The sequence below is a fragment of the Schistocerca serialis genome, chromosome 6, assembly GCF_023864345.2.
Source record: "Schistocerca serialis cubense isolate TAMUIC-IGC-003099 chromosome 6, iqSchSeri2.2, whole genome shotgun sequence".
Lineage (NCBI taxonomy): Eukaryota > Metazoa > Arthropoda > Insecta > Orthoptera > Acrididae > Schistocerca > Schistocerca serialis.
In genome coordinates this window covers 380,372,757-380,390,149 of record NC_064643.1, presented here as the reverse complement: position 1 = coordinate 380,390,149, position 17,393 = coordinate 380,372,757, and the positions used below count along the sequence as shown (strand labels likewise).

At 44.2% G+C, this 17,393-nt stretch overlaps 1 protein-coding gene across 3 annotated transcripts in view; it reads right to left on the bottom strand.

Annotated features, from left to right (window-relative positions):
* The window catches only part of LOC126484137 (uncharacterized), a 375,463-nt gene that overhangs the window by 142,183 nt on the left and 215,887 nt on the right, over positions 1-17,393 (bottom strand). For all 3 annotated transcript variants that reach the window (XM_050107520.1, XM_050107518.1, XM_050107519.1), the window contains exon 2: positions 12,208-12,290. In XM_050107520.1, the coding sequence (XP_049963477.1) occupies positions 12,208-12,282 (75 nt within the window). In that variant the 5' untranslated portion in view covers positions 12,283-12,290. The remainder of the gene's footprint in view (positions 1-12,207; positions 12,291-17,393) is intronic.

Below are 17,393 nucleotides of genomic sequence, written 5' to 3'. Positions count from 1 at the left end.
GGCTATATGCTTTTGTAATGTATGTGTAATAAATACACCGAGTGTTTGAAAATTCGCATTACAAACTTCTAGGACTTGTAGAGGAGAGGGAGAACATAATATTTTGAATAGGAATCCAGGTCCGGAAATAAAACGTTCCTGTTCTGGGACGCTTTCAGATCAGATGTACCTCAGACGGACACATGACATCACTTCACGTCTGCCTTTCTGTGAAACCTATTCAGTGCCTGTGCTCCTCCGAGATAGCAAACACGGTACGATACACGTTTTCGGTATACGTAGAGATGCTCCTTGTCTATTGCGAAGTTTTGAGATAACTCAAGGATGGCTAGTAGGCTGTAATACGAACGTCTTCGCAACGTAGCACGCCATCTCACACAAGTTACGCTGCGGCTCTGAGAAACAGGTACTTTCACTGTGAGGAGGCAGATTGATTGGTTGACTTGGGGGAGGGAGACGAAACAACGAGGTCATCGATCCCAAATCTAAATCAAAGGAGGAACACACAGACAGCACAGTCCAGTCAAGGGGAAGGGATAAGGTAAAACAATGAGAGAAAAAGGACATCAGGGCAGCAGGAAGAGGAAAGAAGAGGAGGGTGTGGAAACGGGGAGAGCAGGGGTGCACCAGAAACGCTATGTGCGTTAAGGCACCAGCACCGCCACCGACCTGTCCCGATACCCACCCAATACCATTACCGCGATACAACGCGGACGACGCCAGAGGAAAAAGGCCCTAGAAAAGGAAAAAAACGGAGCGCAACAGACCAGACAAAATATAGGGCGAAAGCGGGGAGAACCTGGCTTGTGTGGACGCAAGATCAAGGCCTCCACAACTAGCGCCTACGCTAACTGAGGCACTCAAATTCCAGAGGAAAATTCAAGGACTTATACCTGAGAGTACAAACCACTTTCCCAAAGAAAATTGAGGACGGACATAACCATGCGTGGATCAATCTCTAACACCCAAGACAAGGAAGGCAGGAAGGCATATCTACTGTGAAGGGCTAAAATATGGATCACTGTAAGTGGAGTTTCGCACAAACAAAAGGGAGTGGGGGGAGGACGGTTCATAAAGGAGTAAAACCCCATGGGTCAACCTAGTATGGGCAATACGAAGACGCAAAGAATGATAGATACCCACTGAAAGAGTACACGGAAGAACGCCACATCGTGGGAGTATCCTTGATGATGCGAAGTTTATTGGACAGGAGGGGGGGGGGGGGGCGTAGCATACCAAGAGTCAGCCCACAGTTCAGCAAGAAGAGATTTGATTTAAAACCACAAATCCATCCCCAGACAGGTTAAAGAGAATCGGGGATAGGTGGCCACCCTCAGCAAGTTCATTACGTGGGATACCTAAGCTTCTAAGAAGCCAAAGGAAGTCAACCAAATAAGCAGCATCGACAAGATCTGTGAGAACATCGTGGATGGCACAGAGCAAGGGGTGGCAGGAAAAACACCAAGCGATAGGCCGAAGGCCATTCATCGAGTTCATACATAATAAAATTCAGGTTAGGGAGGATCATTTAATAAAATAGAGGACCTGAAACTTCACCATCAGTTCTGCAGCAAACACACAACATTTGGTAGGCATGAGATGGTGTTGTATGCCACCAAATGATGCGAAAGCATATTTGACATGATCAACAGAATTAGAGTCATTCGTGAAAAAACAGTGCATCCTGAAATTCTCATAAGATGAATCCAAGGCTGGAGAACTAACCAAGGAGGGGAGTAGGGTGGTTGGGAAAGAACATCGGAAGAGGATAGGGAGGGGAAATGGAAGTCATGGCAGAGAGAAGTGAGGCCAAACCCAACCAATAAACCCACACAAGGGTAGGCAATGATGGCCAAAGCTGCAAAACGAGTACAATGGGAGGGATGATCAGGCAAGGAGCAGATAGTAATGCCATGGGAAACCAAGAGCTGGTACTGCCACATCGAAAGGGGAGAGACTCCTGCATCAACCAGAAGACTGTCAATAGGGCTAGTGTGAAAGACACCAGTGGCTCAGCCAATACTAAGATGGTGAACCAGGTCCAAGCAAAGCAGCAGGGTAGGAGCAGCTTATCCAAAACTTCACGACCATAGTCCAGAGATGACAGAACTAAGCCTGGTAAAGGTACAAAAAGTCAAACAATTTTCACCCATGAAGAGTGGGCAAGGAAGCGAAGAACGTTGGGTTTACACAAACAGCCAACGTTCATATGATGGATGCAGGGCAGCCAAGTTAGCTTGTCGTCAAAATGAAGACCCAAGAAAAGGAACTGGGGACTGAGGTCAGGCACTAGGCATCGAGGTAGAGTTCCAGATCACGAAGGACCATAGTACGATGACAGAAACGCACCACCCTCGACGTAAGAGGAGATAATTGAAAATTATGTGAGAGTGTCCCCGTCCAGGTGCGCCAGGTGGTTCCCTGGAGCTACTGATCCACAGAAGCCACTGATGGGGAGCTAACACAAATAATGAAATCATCCACAAACAGAGCAGAGAGAGCCACAAAGACCACACTCATAGAACGTAAGGAGGATGTAATGGGTCCAAGCTGTGACGTAGGCCTTATGAAGATTGAATAAAACTGTGACAAGGTGGCAGTGCTGAGAAAAGACACACGAAATGCAGTTTCCAATCAAAGCAGATCGTCAATTGGAGACCATCCCCCCTTGAAAACTGTACTGCTAATGAGATTAAAGCTCCAAAGATTCAACGACAAAATTGAGCCACGAGCCACCATCCAGTCTAATAATCTGCAGGGGCATTGGTCAGTCTAATGGGTCGGTAACTATCAAGGGAAGACGGATTCTTGCCAAGCTTAAGGACTGGTAGTAAAATACTGTCCATCCATTGAGAGGGGAAAATGCCTTGTAGCCAAATATGGTTAAACACCTGGACGAGATAGTAGTGTTGTGGACGATTGAGGTGTTGATTGGTTATGGATGGAATCAGAACCAGGAGTACTATCATGTGAAGAAGAGAGAGCCAGAAGATGCTCCCATTCAGTAAAAGGTTCATTGTTATATTCTGCTTGTCAGTGGGTAAAACATAAATGGGAAGATTTATCCCATTGCTGGGATTTGCGATGCTCCAGAAAGACAATCAAGCCTTCCTACACGTACATGGAGAGGCAACAGCTCAGCTATCAGAAGAGTGATCCCTATGTTATCAGGGGGCTCAACCAGACGGGCACATAACAGCCCCACCACCCAGACTGGCCACATGCGCTAGTAACCTAGTGAGGCACAGAGGGGTTACAGAACAGAAGGAAGGGAGAAGGAAGGGGGCAGAGGAATCCACGCCATAGGGCCTAGGGAGGTAGTTCTTCCATTATGGAGAGAAAATTTAGAGGTAGATGTTAGACCCCAAAGGAAGATCAGAAACACGAGCAAACTGCATTGAATACAGGAAGCCAGGTCAACAGAAGTACTTCAGAATGTCTCTGAGCACTGTGCGACTTAACTTCTGAGGTCATCAGTCGTCTAGAACTTAGAACTAATTAAACCTAACTAACCTAAGGACATCACACACATCCATGCCCGTGGCAGGATTCGAACCTGCGACCGTAGCGGTCGCTCGGCTCCAGACTGTAGCGCTTAGAACCGCACGGCCACTCCGGCCGACGCGGAGGTACAAACACATAAGAGAGAGGGAGGAGGGAGCAGAGGGGGAGCAGTGAGGACAGTGAGGGATGAGCACAGAGTTTGAAATGCAGTGCAGGAAGGAAGAATGGGCTGCAATAGCTTGGGGCCCTGTCTACACCACACACCAATTCACGAAGGAACTGTGAGCCCCCCTGGGGATGGGGGGTGGGGATGGTATGGAAGCAGGACTGTTGTGCTCCGTGGCAACGCCACAAGTCCAAATGTGAAGAAGATGCGCAGCATCACGCTGAAGAGTCTCTGTCAACAAGTACTCGAACAATTGCCTCTGCAATTAGTGTCAGTGACACCCCTGTTTTCACATCGAGTTATGACCACACAAAGTGTAAGTTCACTAGGGACTGTGATCTAAATCCGCGAAATATTCATGTCTGGACAGATGAAAATCCTTCAGGGATTTCATCATCAGTTTGATATTAACGTATAGGCGGGTATTCTGGATGGCCATGTCACTGGGCCATATCTCCTTCTACTTAGCCAGACTGGACCTGCACACTTGTTCTTTCTACAAAACGTACTGGACCCGTTGTTGGAAGCTGTGCCACCGAAGATCTGTCAGGAAATATGATTTCAGCATCATGGTGCACCACCTCACTTTTCACATGCTGTCCGGAGGGATATCAAGAAACTATATATAATGAAAGACAGATGGGCCAAGTTGGTCCAACGGCGTGGCCGCCACGATTGCTGGCTTTAACTCCTATGGACACTTCCTGTGGGGTCGCCTGCAAGGTTTAGTTTACGAAACTGCTGTAGAAATAGGGGAAGATCTGATGGCACTAGTTCTGGCTACTACACTCGAAATTTATACTGGGTGGGATGAAGAGTGTAGACAAGAACATGCATCGTAGGTACACGTGTGTAACAGCATTGATGGTCGCCAAATCAACCCACTGTTGTAATGCAACAGTACTGTTCTGTACATACAGTATGCTGGTTTGTTCTTTGGCTTTGGAATAATGTGAACACGTAATTTCTCATTGTTAATACAAACAAATGTACTTAAGTTATAAATGGATTTTCCTTTTTGATACCCAACATACCTATATTCAAATAATTATGTACTAACTCCCCTACATATGTATTAGAAGTCTGCAATAGGAATTTCTGGACACCATGTATTTATCCACATTACGAGGAAACTACGTCAGCATGAATGTCGAAAAGCTCGTGACTGATTTGTTTCAATTTCGTACACTATACTCTTAAGAAATGTTCGGACTGACACGAGCTACACTTTTTTAAATATATGTGGTATATTAAAGCATGTATGCTACAGATCAAGGGGAAACATTATTTCTAAGATTATCGAAAAGTACCTGACCGATTTAATTCAAAGTTTGACACGATACTCTAATAAACGCCCGGTCAGAAAAAGGCTATATTTCAATATATATATATCCCCAGTCCATGTCCATATTCCCCGTACCCGTATATATATACGCAGAGGAGCGTGGGGGAATTGAATGGACATGGAGAGGGAAAAGGAGGAGGTGGACATAGACACGATGATATGGACAGAGACAGAGGGACAAAGACATAGGCAGTGAGAGGAGTAGGTGGTGATGGTCAAAAGGAGGAGGAGTAAATGGACAGAATGAGAGGAAGCAGGAGATGTTCAAAATGGTTCAAATGGCTCTGAGCACTACCGGACTTAACTTCTGAGGTCATCAGTCGCCTGGAACTTAGAACCATTTGAACATAACTAACCTAAGGACATCACACACATCCATGTCCGAGGCAGGATTCGAACCTGCGACCGTAGCGGTCGCGCGGTTCCAGACCGAAGCAGGAGAGGTACAGAGAGAGTAGGGAGGAGGAGGATATGGACAAAGAGAGGGGCGGGGAGGAGATGGACAGACAGAGGGGTGAGAAGAACATTAGAATGTATATCTAATTCCTATAAATATTTAACAATGGCGCAGTGCTGCTGGGTTCTCTAGTGAAAGTACATAAATTGAGCAATGCCGGAAGAAAAATCATAAAAGCTACGACAAATGTATCAAACGGGTGATGTGGTTCAGACGGATAATTCACTGAAGAGCCAAAGAAACGAGTACACCTGCCTAATATCTTTAAGGGTCCCTGCGAGCACACACAAGTGCCCCAACACGACGCGGCATGGATTCAACTAACGTCTGAAGTAGTACTGGTGGTAACTGACACCGTGAATCCTGCAAGGCTGTCAATAAATCCGTAAGAGTACAAGAGGTGGAGACCTCTTCTGAACAGCACGTTGCAAGACCTCCCAGATATGCTCAATAATGTTCATGTCCGGGGTGTCTGGCTGCCGGCGTTAGTATTCGAACTCAGAAGAGTGTTCCTGGAGCCACTCTGTAGCAATTCTGGAAGTGTGGAGAGTCACAAATTTCCTGCTGCAATTGCCCGAGTCCGTCGGAATGCACAATGGACATGAATGGATTCAGGTGATCAGACAGGATGCTTAAGTACGTGTCACGTGTCAGAGTCGTATATAGACGAATCGGGGGTCCAAAATCACTCCAGCTGCACACTCCCCACACCATTACAGAGCCTCCACCAGCTAGAACAGTCTCCCTGCTGAAATGCAGGGTCCATGGATTCATGAGGTTGTGTCCATAACCGTACACATCCCTCCGTTCGATACAATTTGAAACGAGACTCGTTAGACCAGGCAACACGTTTCCTATCATCAACAGTACAATGTAAGTGTTGACGGGCCCAGGCGAGGCGTAAAACTTGGTGTCGTGCAGTCATCAAGGGTACAAGAGTAGGCCCTCGGCTCCGAAACCCTATATCGATAATGTTTCGTTGAATGGTTCGCACGCTGACACTTGTTGCTGGCACATCATTGGAATCTGGAGCAGTTTGCGGAACGGTTGCACTTCAGTCATGTTGAACGATTCTCTTCAGGTGTCGCTGATCTCGTTCTTGCAGGATCTTTCTGCAGCTGCAGCGATGTCGGAAATTTGATGTTTTATCGGATTCCTGATATTCACGGTACACTAGTGAAATGGTCGTACAGGAAATTCCCCACTTCATCACTACTTCGGTGGTGCTCTGTCCTATGGCTCGTACGCCAACTATAACACCACGTTCAGACTCACTTAAATCTTGATAACCTGCAATGTAGGTATTGTGTTCCCGCCACTTTAAGTTTTTATAACGTGTGGTTATAATTAAACTTTTCCCATTTAACACGCCATAACACGGAAGCAAATTATCGTACGAGTACCAAACTTGATAGCATTAGTGTCCAGAGTATGGGGTGCCTAATTTCCATACGTCACAGCGCCATCGTCCTCTTCTAACTATGGCCACCAAGTGCTGTGATCAGTCATCGTGATTGGTTGTCTCACACTCATGACCAGCCGCAGTGCACTTGTTTCCGTGTCAACATGAGTTTGCACAATAGGAGCGGGGCATTATTTGCGAAGCTCTATTATCAAAACAACAGTAATGCTGCAGCTGCACTTCAAGAAAAGCGCCGGCTCAAAGAATTACGGAAGAGTCCTCTTCTCCACCTGTTGGACGGAGCATGACGAAGAATTTCGAATCAACTGGAGTACCGGGTTCGCTCCGGAAAGAGGTCGATGACCGGTTGCACCACAGCTGCTTGATGAAATCGCTGTTGCTATGGCAGACAACGATACGCGCAATTCGCTATTGTCAGGCAGTGCGCGTGCTGTGTAACGGCAGTTGAACATGCCGCGGTTCTCTGTACGGAAGGTGCTTCGAAACATTCTGAAATGGTATCCTTCCAAGATCCATATCGTACGCACAAAGACGTGTTGAGCTTGCTCTCCACTTTTTCACAAGGATTGAAGTTGGTGAGGGCTGCCGAGTGTGGTGATCTTCACCTCCAGCCACTGTGTGTGACGTTCCTCTGTATGGTGAACGTGTCACCGTATGGTGTGGTCTCACGGCTACGTTCATCATTGGCCCATTCTTTTTCTGAACAGGTTGGCACTCAAGAACCAAAGACGTGCAGCGTGACTGGCCACCGTTACTGCAATATGCTGCGTTAACATTTCATACGCGCCCTACGGGAGAGAGACGCATTGAACTCAACAGTTTCCACGCAAGATGGGGCCCCACCGCACACACGTGAAGTTCGCCTGCTTCTCCGAAACACACTTGGAAACAATCGAATTATCAGCAGATCGTTTCCAAATGCTTCGCCGGCACGACCACATGATCTCACTCCCTGTGATATCTGGTTGTGGAGCTACCTCAAGGACAGCGTAGTATATCAACAGAGGAGGCCAGCATACCTACGACATGCTTTGCTCGGAAGTTTAGAATGAAATCTTGTGCTTTCAGACTCTCCTGGACTGATGGGCGCCATATTGAGCTACTTTTGTAGCGGTAATGTTACCGGTATGTAATCGTATGATGTACCGATGCAGCACATTGAATGTGTTTCAATTGAATTGATTCTGCATTATTTCTGTTCCCCATGTCGTTGACATCAATGCAACAAAGTTTGGTCCTCATACGGTAATTACTTGCTATGTTAGAACGTTTTAAATAGTAAAAGTTTAATTATAACTAAAATAAATATACTAAATTAGCGGAAATAATGTAGTCGTTGTAAAATTTAATGTCTTAAACTCGAAAATCAGTTAGCAACACTTTGCTCTTTTTAAAACACCCTTCCCATTTAAAAGAAATATTACTTCCTTTCAGACATTTTCCCTGGTAAAACACTAGCAGAACACCGGAAGCTACTACACGACATTAACATATCCTATTTAAATACGTACAGGGTATAAAACGTTACGTATACAAAACTTAGAGTGTTTAGAGGAGAAATTAAGAGAAACTTTTTGAGATGATAAAAAAGCCACAGATGCACTGTTTCGCCGCAACAGTTTCATGGAGGTTTAGACACTAGCGATGCTCAGAGACTGTGTTTAAACCGTCGTTAGATGAATACTGGTTTCGAGTTGTTGCTGGAATGGTCGTAATTACAGCAACACACAAATGGTATCTGGGTGTTAATAGATGTATAACACACTCCGCATACTCACAAGGGGAGGCCATGGCGTTGGGATCACACATTTACTTCAAACTTTGTACGCCTACAGTAGGCCATTAAAACAACATAATTTGCAAGTAGTAAGGTGCACTACCGTGGCAATTCCGAGTAAAGCGCAAGAGAAGTTTTACGCGTCTGTTATGTGCCTTATGTAGCTGTGCATAGGTGCAGTACGTTGTAGTTCATGGTAGTCGAGCGAATAGCGTTCGAACTTCGTCAGACGCACCTGGAAAAAAGGTGGTTCGACTTCGAATCGAACTTAATTATTAATCTATTTTTCATCACTGGTCATATTATTTAATTTATATAACATTTGTGAGGTAATATAATGATAAAAAACCATGTGTATTTGCATGAAGTACTTGGATCAAATTTCAATTTATGGTTTTTCACGTCTGTATGACAAATACCATCCTGCAATGTGTGATGTCGAGAGCTCATTCGACGAGTAGCTGTGCATTACTTTTATGATCTGCCACATTGTGGCTTACTATATCACTGACTGTGAATAACTTCATTCGCATTATTATTTCTGGAGATCTGACTTGGGCTTTCGGAGCTTGTCCCTCGTCCTTGAAATTCACTACAACTTCATGAAAACGCACGTGGTTTTCTTTCATTATATTACCTCCCAAGTGTCATATAAATTAATTAATGCAACCAGAGATGAAAAACTATAGTTTAAGAAGCAGAAATCTTACAACACTCCAGCCATGGCCTCGCTCATGACCTTCTTGGTAGGGACGAACGCTAATCGCTTCACCACAGTGACCTCCTACAGGCGATAAACTGGTTCAAATGTCTCTGAGCACTATGGGACTCAACACCAGAGGCCATTAGTCCCCTATAACTTAGAACTACTTAAACCTGACTAACTTAAGGACTTCACACACATCCATGCCAGAGGCAGGATTCGATCCTGCGACCGTTTCAGTTGCACGGTACCAGACTGAAGCACCTAGAACCGCTCGGCCACAGCGGCCGTCCTACAGACTATCCCTTCGTATAAGTTCATCAGTTCCTTAATAGATGCGTAAGACTTCTCTTGTGATTTTCTCGAAATTTGCAGAGTTCTGCACTTTACTACTTGCACTTTATGTTGTTACAATGGTCTACTAATGGTCTACAAAGTTTTGAAGAAAATCCGTAATCCCAACATCGTGGCCTCCGCTTGTCAGATGTTTCACGAATGAAGTTGCAGCTTCTCTCAAAGGGGCTAACAAACAACTCTTCCGGCATGTCTGCCAGCGCCTCGTACCCTAAACGCTTCATCCCCCATCAGAAAAAGAAAACCGTATTAGTGAGAGAACGTGGTCGACCGCGACTCCCAATCCAACCGTCAGGAGGAACATTGCCCAAATGTTCTCTGATGTGTACACCTAACAGTTGTGGGGACCGTCATGAGACAGAGTCTCATCACCCATCGAGGATATGTAGACATACGTGCAACTTACACGCAAACGCAAAATAAAAAATGCAAATACACAATAAAAAAATTATTATTTATCCAAGAGCGTGGAAGCTGCTGGCAGTAATGAAAAGTGACGTTTGCTACCGGTTAAGATGTGGCTGTGTTGCAAACCAGGTATCAGTGTCAGCAATCTGCATACAAAGCAGTCAAAACAACTGTGATCTTTGGACTAATGGAGATACAGTGTGAGATCCTTCAACTACTCGTAGCAGCGAGACAGTGCACCCGTGACACTTTTGTCACATAAAAAAGTAGTTTTTTAATCTCCTCTAAACACTCTAGATTTCTGTATACGTAGGATTTTTAAACCAAGTGTATATAATACGTAAACAGAGAGAGTATTATTACTTGAATCATAAAACCAGCCGTAACTTACGCTGAAAATGATTTTTAAGAGTGAAAGATGAAATACAGCGATTCAGTTGGCAACAGACTGTACAGGATGGTGGATCCTCACGGCATACAGCATTCCGAGAGAGCTGCCTTATGTTCGGGAAGGTTATGAATGTAAATGTGGTGTCACCGCCAGACACCACACTTGCTAGGTGGTAGCTTAAATCGGCCGCGGTCCATTTAGTACATGTCGGACCCGCTTGTCGCCACTGTGTGATCGCAGACCGAGCGCCACCACAAGGCAGGTCTCGAGATACGGAATAGAACTCGCCCCAGTTGTACGACGACTTTGTTAGCGACTACACTGACGAAGCCTTTCTCTCATTTGCCGAGAGACAGTTAGAATAGCCTTCAGCTAAGTCCATGGCTACGACCTAGCAAGGCGCCATTAGCCTTACATAGTTTGATAGTTATCGTATGAATGTCTCATCAAGAACGATGTATACAACAAGGATGATTAAAAGATAAGTATTATCGCAGCTACGTACTTTTCCTGCTACCATTTATTACGTATCCTGTTTCAGACCTTTCTCTAGCCTAAGTGAGATTACCCGTGCCTTTCGGCTACTTCAGTGTGGCGTAGCTGTCTTGTTACGCCACTACAGTAAATATCATTGCTGCTCATATCATTCACACCAATTTAAGTTGTACTACTCGATCTGAATCTAGTAAACATCTCGGAAATCGCGACATAATCCCAAAGACACTCCAGATATGTGTAACAAAGAAGTTTGTAAAAATCAATGTTGCATGATAATCCGCCAGCAATTTAAGCTGTGGTATTATGTCGAAACAAATTACTACCTCGGAAGCAGCTATATATTCCAAGTATAACTTAACGTCATACTTCAATTAATGAAGTTTCACTGCAAATCGTAGTTACTGAAATTTTTAGAAAGTAATATTCCAATAAATCACATCTACGTCATACAAATTCTGCAAAAAGCGCCGCATTCGCCATTATTCGATGCTAGTTTATTAATTATCCGCAAGTGGCTCTACCAAAGCGCTTGATTAATGTTGCCAAATTTCCTTCCCTTGGAACTAATATCGAATTTCACGCATTTTTCCGTATATTTAACTATGACTTCACCATTATATTCAACAAATTTTGGCTGAAAACATTACAACAAAGAAAAATTTGCGCTTGTTCCTGAATCTGCCTCCTTGATATATTGTTTCCATTATATGGATGTCATGCAACGTGTCTTTCATCTATGGTTTAAGATACCCTATCTCAATTACAAATACAATGTCTAGTTAATAATACTATTCTATTCAATGGTTTTGCTTGAGGTCACCGCGAGGTAATTAGGCTGACTATTACATTTTATAAAATATCAGCATACTGGCAGTTCAAATATCAGCACAGCATGTTTCCACAGTCAGGAGCTGGGGACTATAGAGGTCGCTGAAAATATAAGACATCACTTACATGTCATGAGGGAAAATAACTAGCTTACTTTATCCACTGGAGAATCATTTTGGCAGTAGCCCTGATTGAACCTTGTCTCCTACATTATGTTCACATTCAGTTGCGGTACATCATTTCAATACTGCTGCACGGGGACTACAGTTATAGGGCGCTGGATTTGGAACATTCAGAAGTGATCTGCAGAAAGCGACGAGAAGATTATTTTTTGATCTATTATAACTATATACCTGTAGACTTATGGTAACGAGGTACCCAAGCACCACCAGGACCCAGACGAAATTCTTCTCCACTGCTAGCGCCATAATTTATTCTGAAACGAAAATAGGTCAATGTAAATAATACATCTCTATACATAAGGCAATGGTCATAGAAACATCGTTTACACTTCCACTCAGAAATAACGAGCGCCATAAAAAGAGCTGCCAAAAATGGTTAGTTCAAATGGCTCTGAGCACTATGGGACTTAACATCTGTGGTCATCAATCCCCTAGAACTTAGAACTACTTAAACCTAACTAACCTAGGGACATCACACAACATCCAGTCATCACGAGACAGAGAAAATCCCTGATCCCGCGGGGAATCGAAAAAGAGCTGCACCCACAAGAACAATGAAGAGTGCGATCACTCTTGGTAGGCAAGTAGATGGTACCACGCGTACGAAATGATTACACTTTCAACGTGGACCAACATGTAGTGTGCTACATGGGCACGAAACTTACTTGTTAGTACGTCAGGCCCCTGATTGTGAATACAAGCATCATGACGTGCGGCGTGGAGATTTACAAGTCTCAGACATTATATTGTGATTATCCATCCCATGCCGCTAATAACTGAGCGTACAGATCCTACAGATTGGTGGGTGGAGGTGGAGTCCTGTTGCCACATTCTATGGCACCCCACACATTCTCAACCGGGAAGAGATCGGGCGATGTGGCTGACCGTGGCCGAATATTCACAATTCAAATGCACATTCGGCATGTGGCAGCGGTTTGAGGACTAGAACTGACCGTTGAAACAGGGCAGGGGCGTGGACGTTCACGAACAACTGAGCTACAGCCTGCACGGCTTCATTCAGGTATCGTGCAGCTGCTACAGAGTCCTTTAGGGACACTAATGGTGAATGGGCACTATAGGATAACACTCCCCACATCACCACACCAGAATGGCGGAACGTGTGATGGGATATCACAAACCGGTCTTCATGGGGCACTCCACTGCATATCCAGACACATATACGGTGGTTGTCGCCTCCAAGGTAGAAGTGCGCGACTCGTCATTGAAGATGGCAGTGGTTGCTGACACCAGTTGAATGGGGCGCAATGCTGTGGGGATGTGAGTGGCTGGAGTCATAATGGTTGGCGTGTGCAGCGAGCCCTGCGTCATACACGGTACTAGCACTTGCTAGGTTGTTGCACAGACGGCAGAACTGCCCCCCGAATGGCCCCTATTATTCCCGTCGGATCTGCTCGCGTTTGGCGGACAACCTTTCGGTGCTCCCTCTATGTGATGCACATTGGACGTCCACGTCCCATATGTCGTGCATGTGTACCTTCCTGTATCCATTGCTGCCAGAAATCGGGAATGGTGGTTTCCGTACGACCGGTGTAGAACACAGTATGGCGACAAGGCTACCCCGCCACCCGCAATCCCACGACGCGTTCACCCTGAAACTCGTCCAGATGGGCAGCCTACGGTGATTACGTAGGCTTTCCCGGCATAATAAGTCTTGAAAGTCTCTTCGGGTTTGCTACCGGATCCTAAAATCAACTTGACTCGATATTTCGGCGATCCAACTGGTTTCCATCCACAGGAAAATGCTGCTTCTGCTGATGAGTACTGCTGACAACTGACGCCAGGCTGCAAATCGACGTCCTATATGGGCCACCGTTCAGTACACGACGCATGCACTGCCCATCACGGTTGCTGCCCTCCAAGACAGGGAGGTGGCGTCGCCCTTAGTGGAACACTGCTGGCAACGATATATCGCAACACTGCTGGCAACGATATATCGCACTCAGGGCCGCGCCGAAGAACGTTCAATTTTGATGAGAGATAATACTGGATTCCATGTCTTGCTAAGAGGAAACCCATTGTGTCTGTTGATTAAATTATCAGCCAACCTTATTTCAATCGCCTCTTTATAGACACTGTTCCAAAAACCGGAAATATTGGCAACTACCACAGTTTCATCAAATTTCATACTGTGTCCCTCATTTAAGCAGTGTTCTGCTACTGCCGATTTTTCCGGCTGTTGTAGCCTCGTATGATGGCGATGTTCCACACACCTGTCATGCGCTGTGCGAATCGAACGGCCAATGTAAGCTTTCCCACCTTGACACAGAATTTTGTACACACTGGGTTTCCTACGCCCCAAATCATCTTTCAGAGAGCCGAGCAGTGCCCTAATCTTAGAAGGTGGACGGAACACACCCTTAATGTTAAAATTCCCTAAAATTCGTCCAGTCTTAAACGATAAGCCTCCAGCATTTATCGCGCCTCATTACATTGTCGTTAAGTTGTTGTTTCACACTAGTGAATAAATTCGAAAAGAATCTCTATCAACAGATTTATTCCTCCCTGCTGACAACAATAGAACTATTAATGGGCATAAAGCGGATAACAGGAAATATTTATACTTCGTCCTTTTCTTCTTTTTCTGCTGTGATCTGCGATCTCATCATAATCGATAACGGCAGATCAGCACTGACAACCGCAAATGAGTAATTGTCCTAATTCTAACACAATTTCATACGTACTTTTAACTAACTGTTATGCAACAGTTGGCTGCCATTTCAATAATGTTAGATCTATTTTCATTTTATTATAAAATAACTATGGAAAATCAATCAAGTCAAGAGTTCCGCCGGGATATTCAGGCAGAAAAATAAATAATTTCGCTCTATATACTGCAACACGTAAAGAAAGATTCGATTTATTACTAAATTATGTTTTTAAAATTTTTCGGATGTTAAAACATTAAACTTTGACTACAACACCATTTACATTCATCTACATAGAAAATGAGAACTGTGTATAATCAGTTATCTTATTTGAAAGTAATGTATTTTTAACTTTTTTGTTATCAAGGACGTCTTCCAAACGTATACCACTGCACCCTACAGACTTAACAACGTATAATTAATGTGACACCGAATGCCTCTCTTTTACGGATTTCTCATTGCTCTATGAGCTTCCGACCTATAATATTACATTTTCTCTTTTCGGAATTCTCACTGCCTTCGAGATTTGAATAAACAACACTCTAACGATTTAGTTGTGTGAACGTGATAAATTGCGGTGCCCTTTGTTTCCGAATTCCTTGCGTTTCAGCAACATTTAGTGTGACACTCATTTAAGTTGTTCATGGTCTACATGCATCAGCTGAGGTGATCGTTAGCAGAGTTTCTACTACCAAGTCATCACCGATTTCCACCGATATCTTTGTCCACTCCGATCTCGTGCGCCTTCTATAACGATGCCGCCATAACTAAAAGTTAAGCCTTAATCCTTTGCTCGTTCTTTAATTCATAATGTCACAGCATGACAGTTCGTAGCCCTTCAAATAAACTGTCTCTGCTTCCGTCAGAAAGTTTGTAAACGTTATGTGCTACAGATTATAAAGGAACAGGGCAATAACTTTTGCAGCATAGTAAATCTCTAACAAACCAGGTAAAACATCTTGATGAATGGTTTGAGATTATAAATGCTGATTTAAGGTACTGTTTAACTGTAAAGTATGCAATTCGACAAATGCAAGACAACACTTTAAACCCACTCGAAAATCGTTAGAGACAACGTCCATATAAAAGTCACTCATAAAAGTGAACGGATTTTTAGGGATTAATTTACATTGTAGAATGCCTACTTGAAGATACATTATTTGTCCCAGATTTCTTGCTGACGGAACTAGATCTAGGCAACGAAAGCCTATAAGAGACAGACTGTACTGAGAATCAGCTACGTGATTATTTTTGAGTCAATACATGAGATGTAAAGGCATGAGACGGACCATATCCTGATAGGTTGCCTCAGTTGCCAAAATCAGGCACTTCATATGCATAGAAGCCCCGGATTTTAGACTCAGATCAGCGACAGAGGTTGAGAGGAAAGAACGGGGAGATGTCGTCAGACCTTCCGTGTATGGGAATGAAGCATAAAGTCCTAGACTGAAGTCAAGACTGTGTTATCTCCTTACAACAGCACGAATTGCATCATCTTCCGCTCAACGAATGAAACTGTGACGAAACAAGGCGCCCGCAAGACGTACACAAAACCTGAATAGCCTGCTGTTTGCTTTCAGTTGTCTTGCCAGACGTGGGAGACAAAAGGACAGAGTGCCAGCTGGTGTGATGCTACGCAGAAAAGAGCTTGGCGAGGTGAGTATAGGTTCCTGAATGTCTAACGTTTATATGAAGAAAACTTCGAGGTGCAGAACACCTCTTGGTCAGCGCTAAACAATCTGTAACCAGCACGCTGAATCATTTCGTTTCAGCAGATGTACCAGGTCGCAAGACTGACGAATTCTGGACTTCAAAATTCATATGATGTTTAGAAATCTTCATCATGTTCCATAAACAAGTTGTAAATTTGCAGATTTGCAAATTACCTTAATAGACTGTCTTGGATGGGTAAATCGTGATAATAACAGTAATAATAACCGTCCATTTTCTCGAAATATACAAAAGTGAAAGAGTCTTTACTGCTAATACAAGTGTTTGTAACAAATTCATACACGCAACCATGTCTCGTTTGTCTTTTATAGAGTCCGTATCTTAGCGACTATCAGTGATCGAAACTAATCATCACATGCAATTTAAAAGTAACAGAAACGGAACCTCTGTCACTTTCTGTTACGTGCGGTTATGGTTGTATAAGTTACACTATCTCGTCGAAAACGTCTGGAAACCTATTAGTGGACAATTAATACGGCGTGTGTCCACCCTTCTCCTCTATAACATTTTGAAATCTGCAGGGGACATTTTTAATGAGGTGTCTGAATGTCTGTAGAGGAATGGCAGTCCATTCTTCCTCGACATCCGAAACGCTTGGGCCTGAAATGAAGTCCAAGTTCTAACTCAGCCTGAAGGAGTTCCCACGGAGTTCAGTTCGGAACTCAGAGCAGGCAAGTTCACTTCAGGACTGTTACTGTCCACAAACAGTTGCCTCAAAAATGCTGATTTATGACAGAGAGCGTTGTAATTTTGATATAAACAATCATGATCTCCGAATTGTTCCTCTATTGTATGCAGTACGTAATGCTGCATAATGTTTTCTCTTCCTTTCGCATTTAGCGTTTTCTTAAGCACAATAAGGCGACTACACAAGAACCACGGAAACTCTAATCCGGCCGCATCTCGTGGTCGTGCGGTAGCGTTCTCGCTTCCCACGTCCGGGTTCCCGGGTTCGATTCC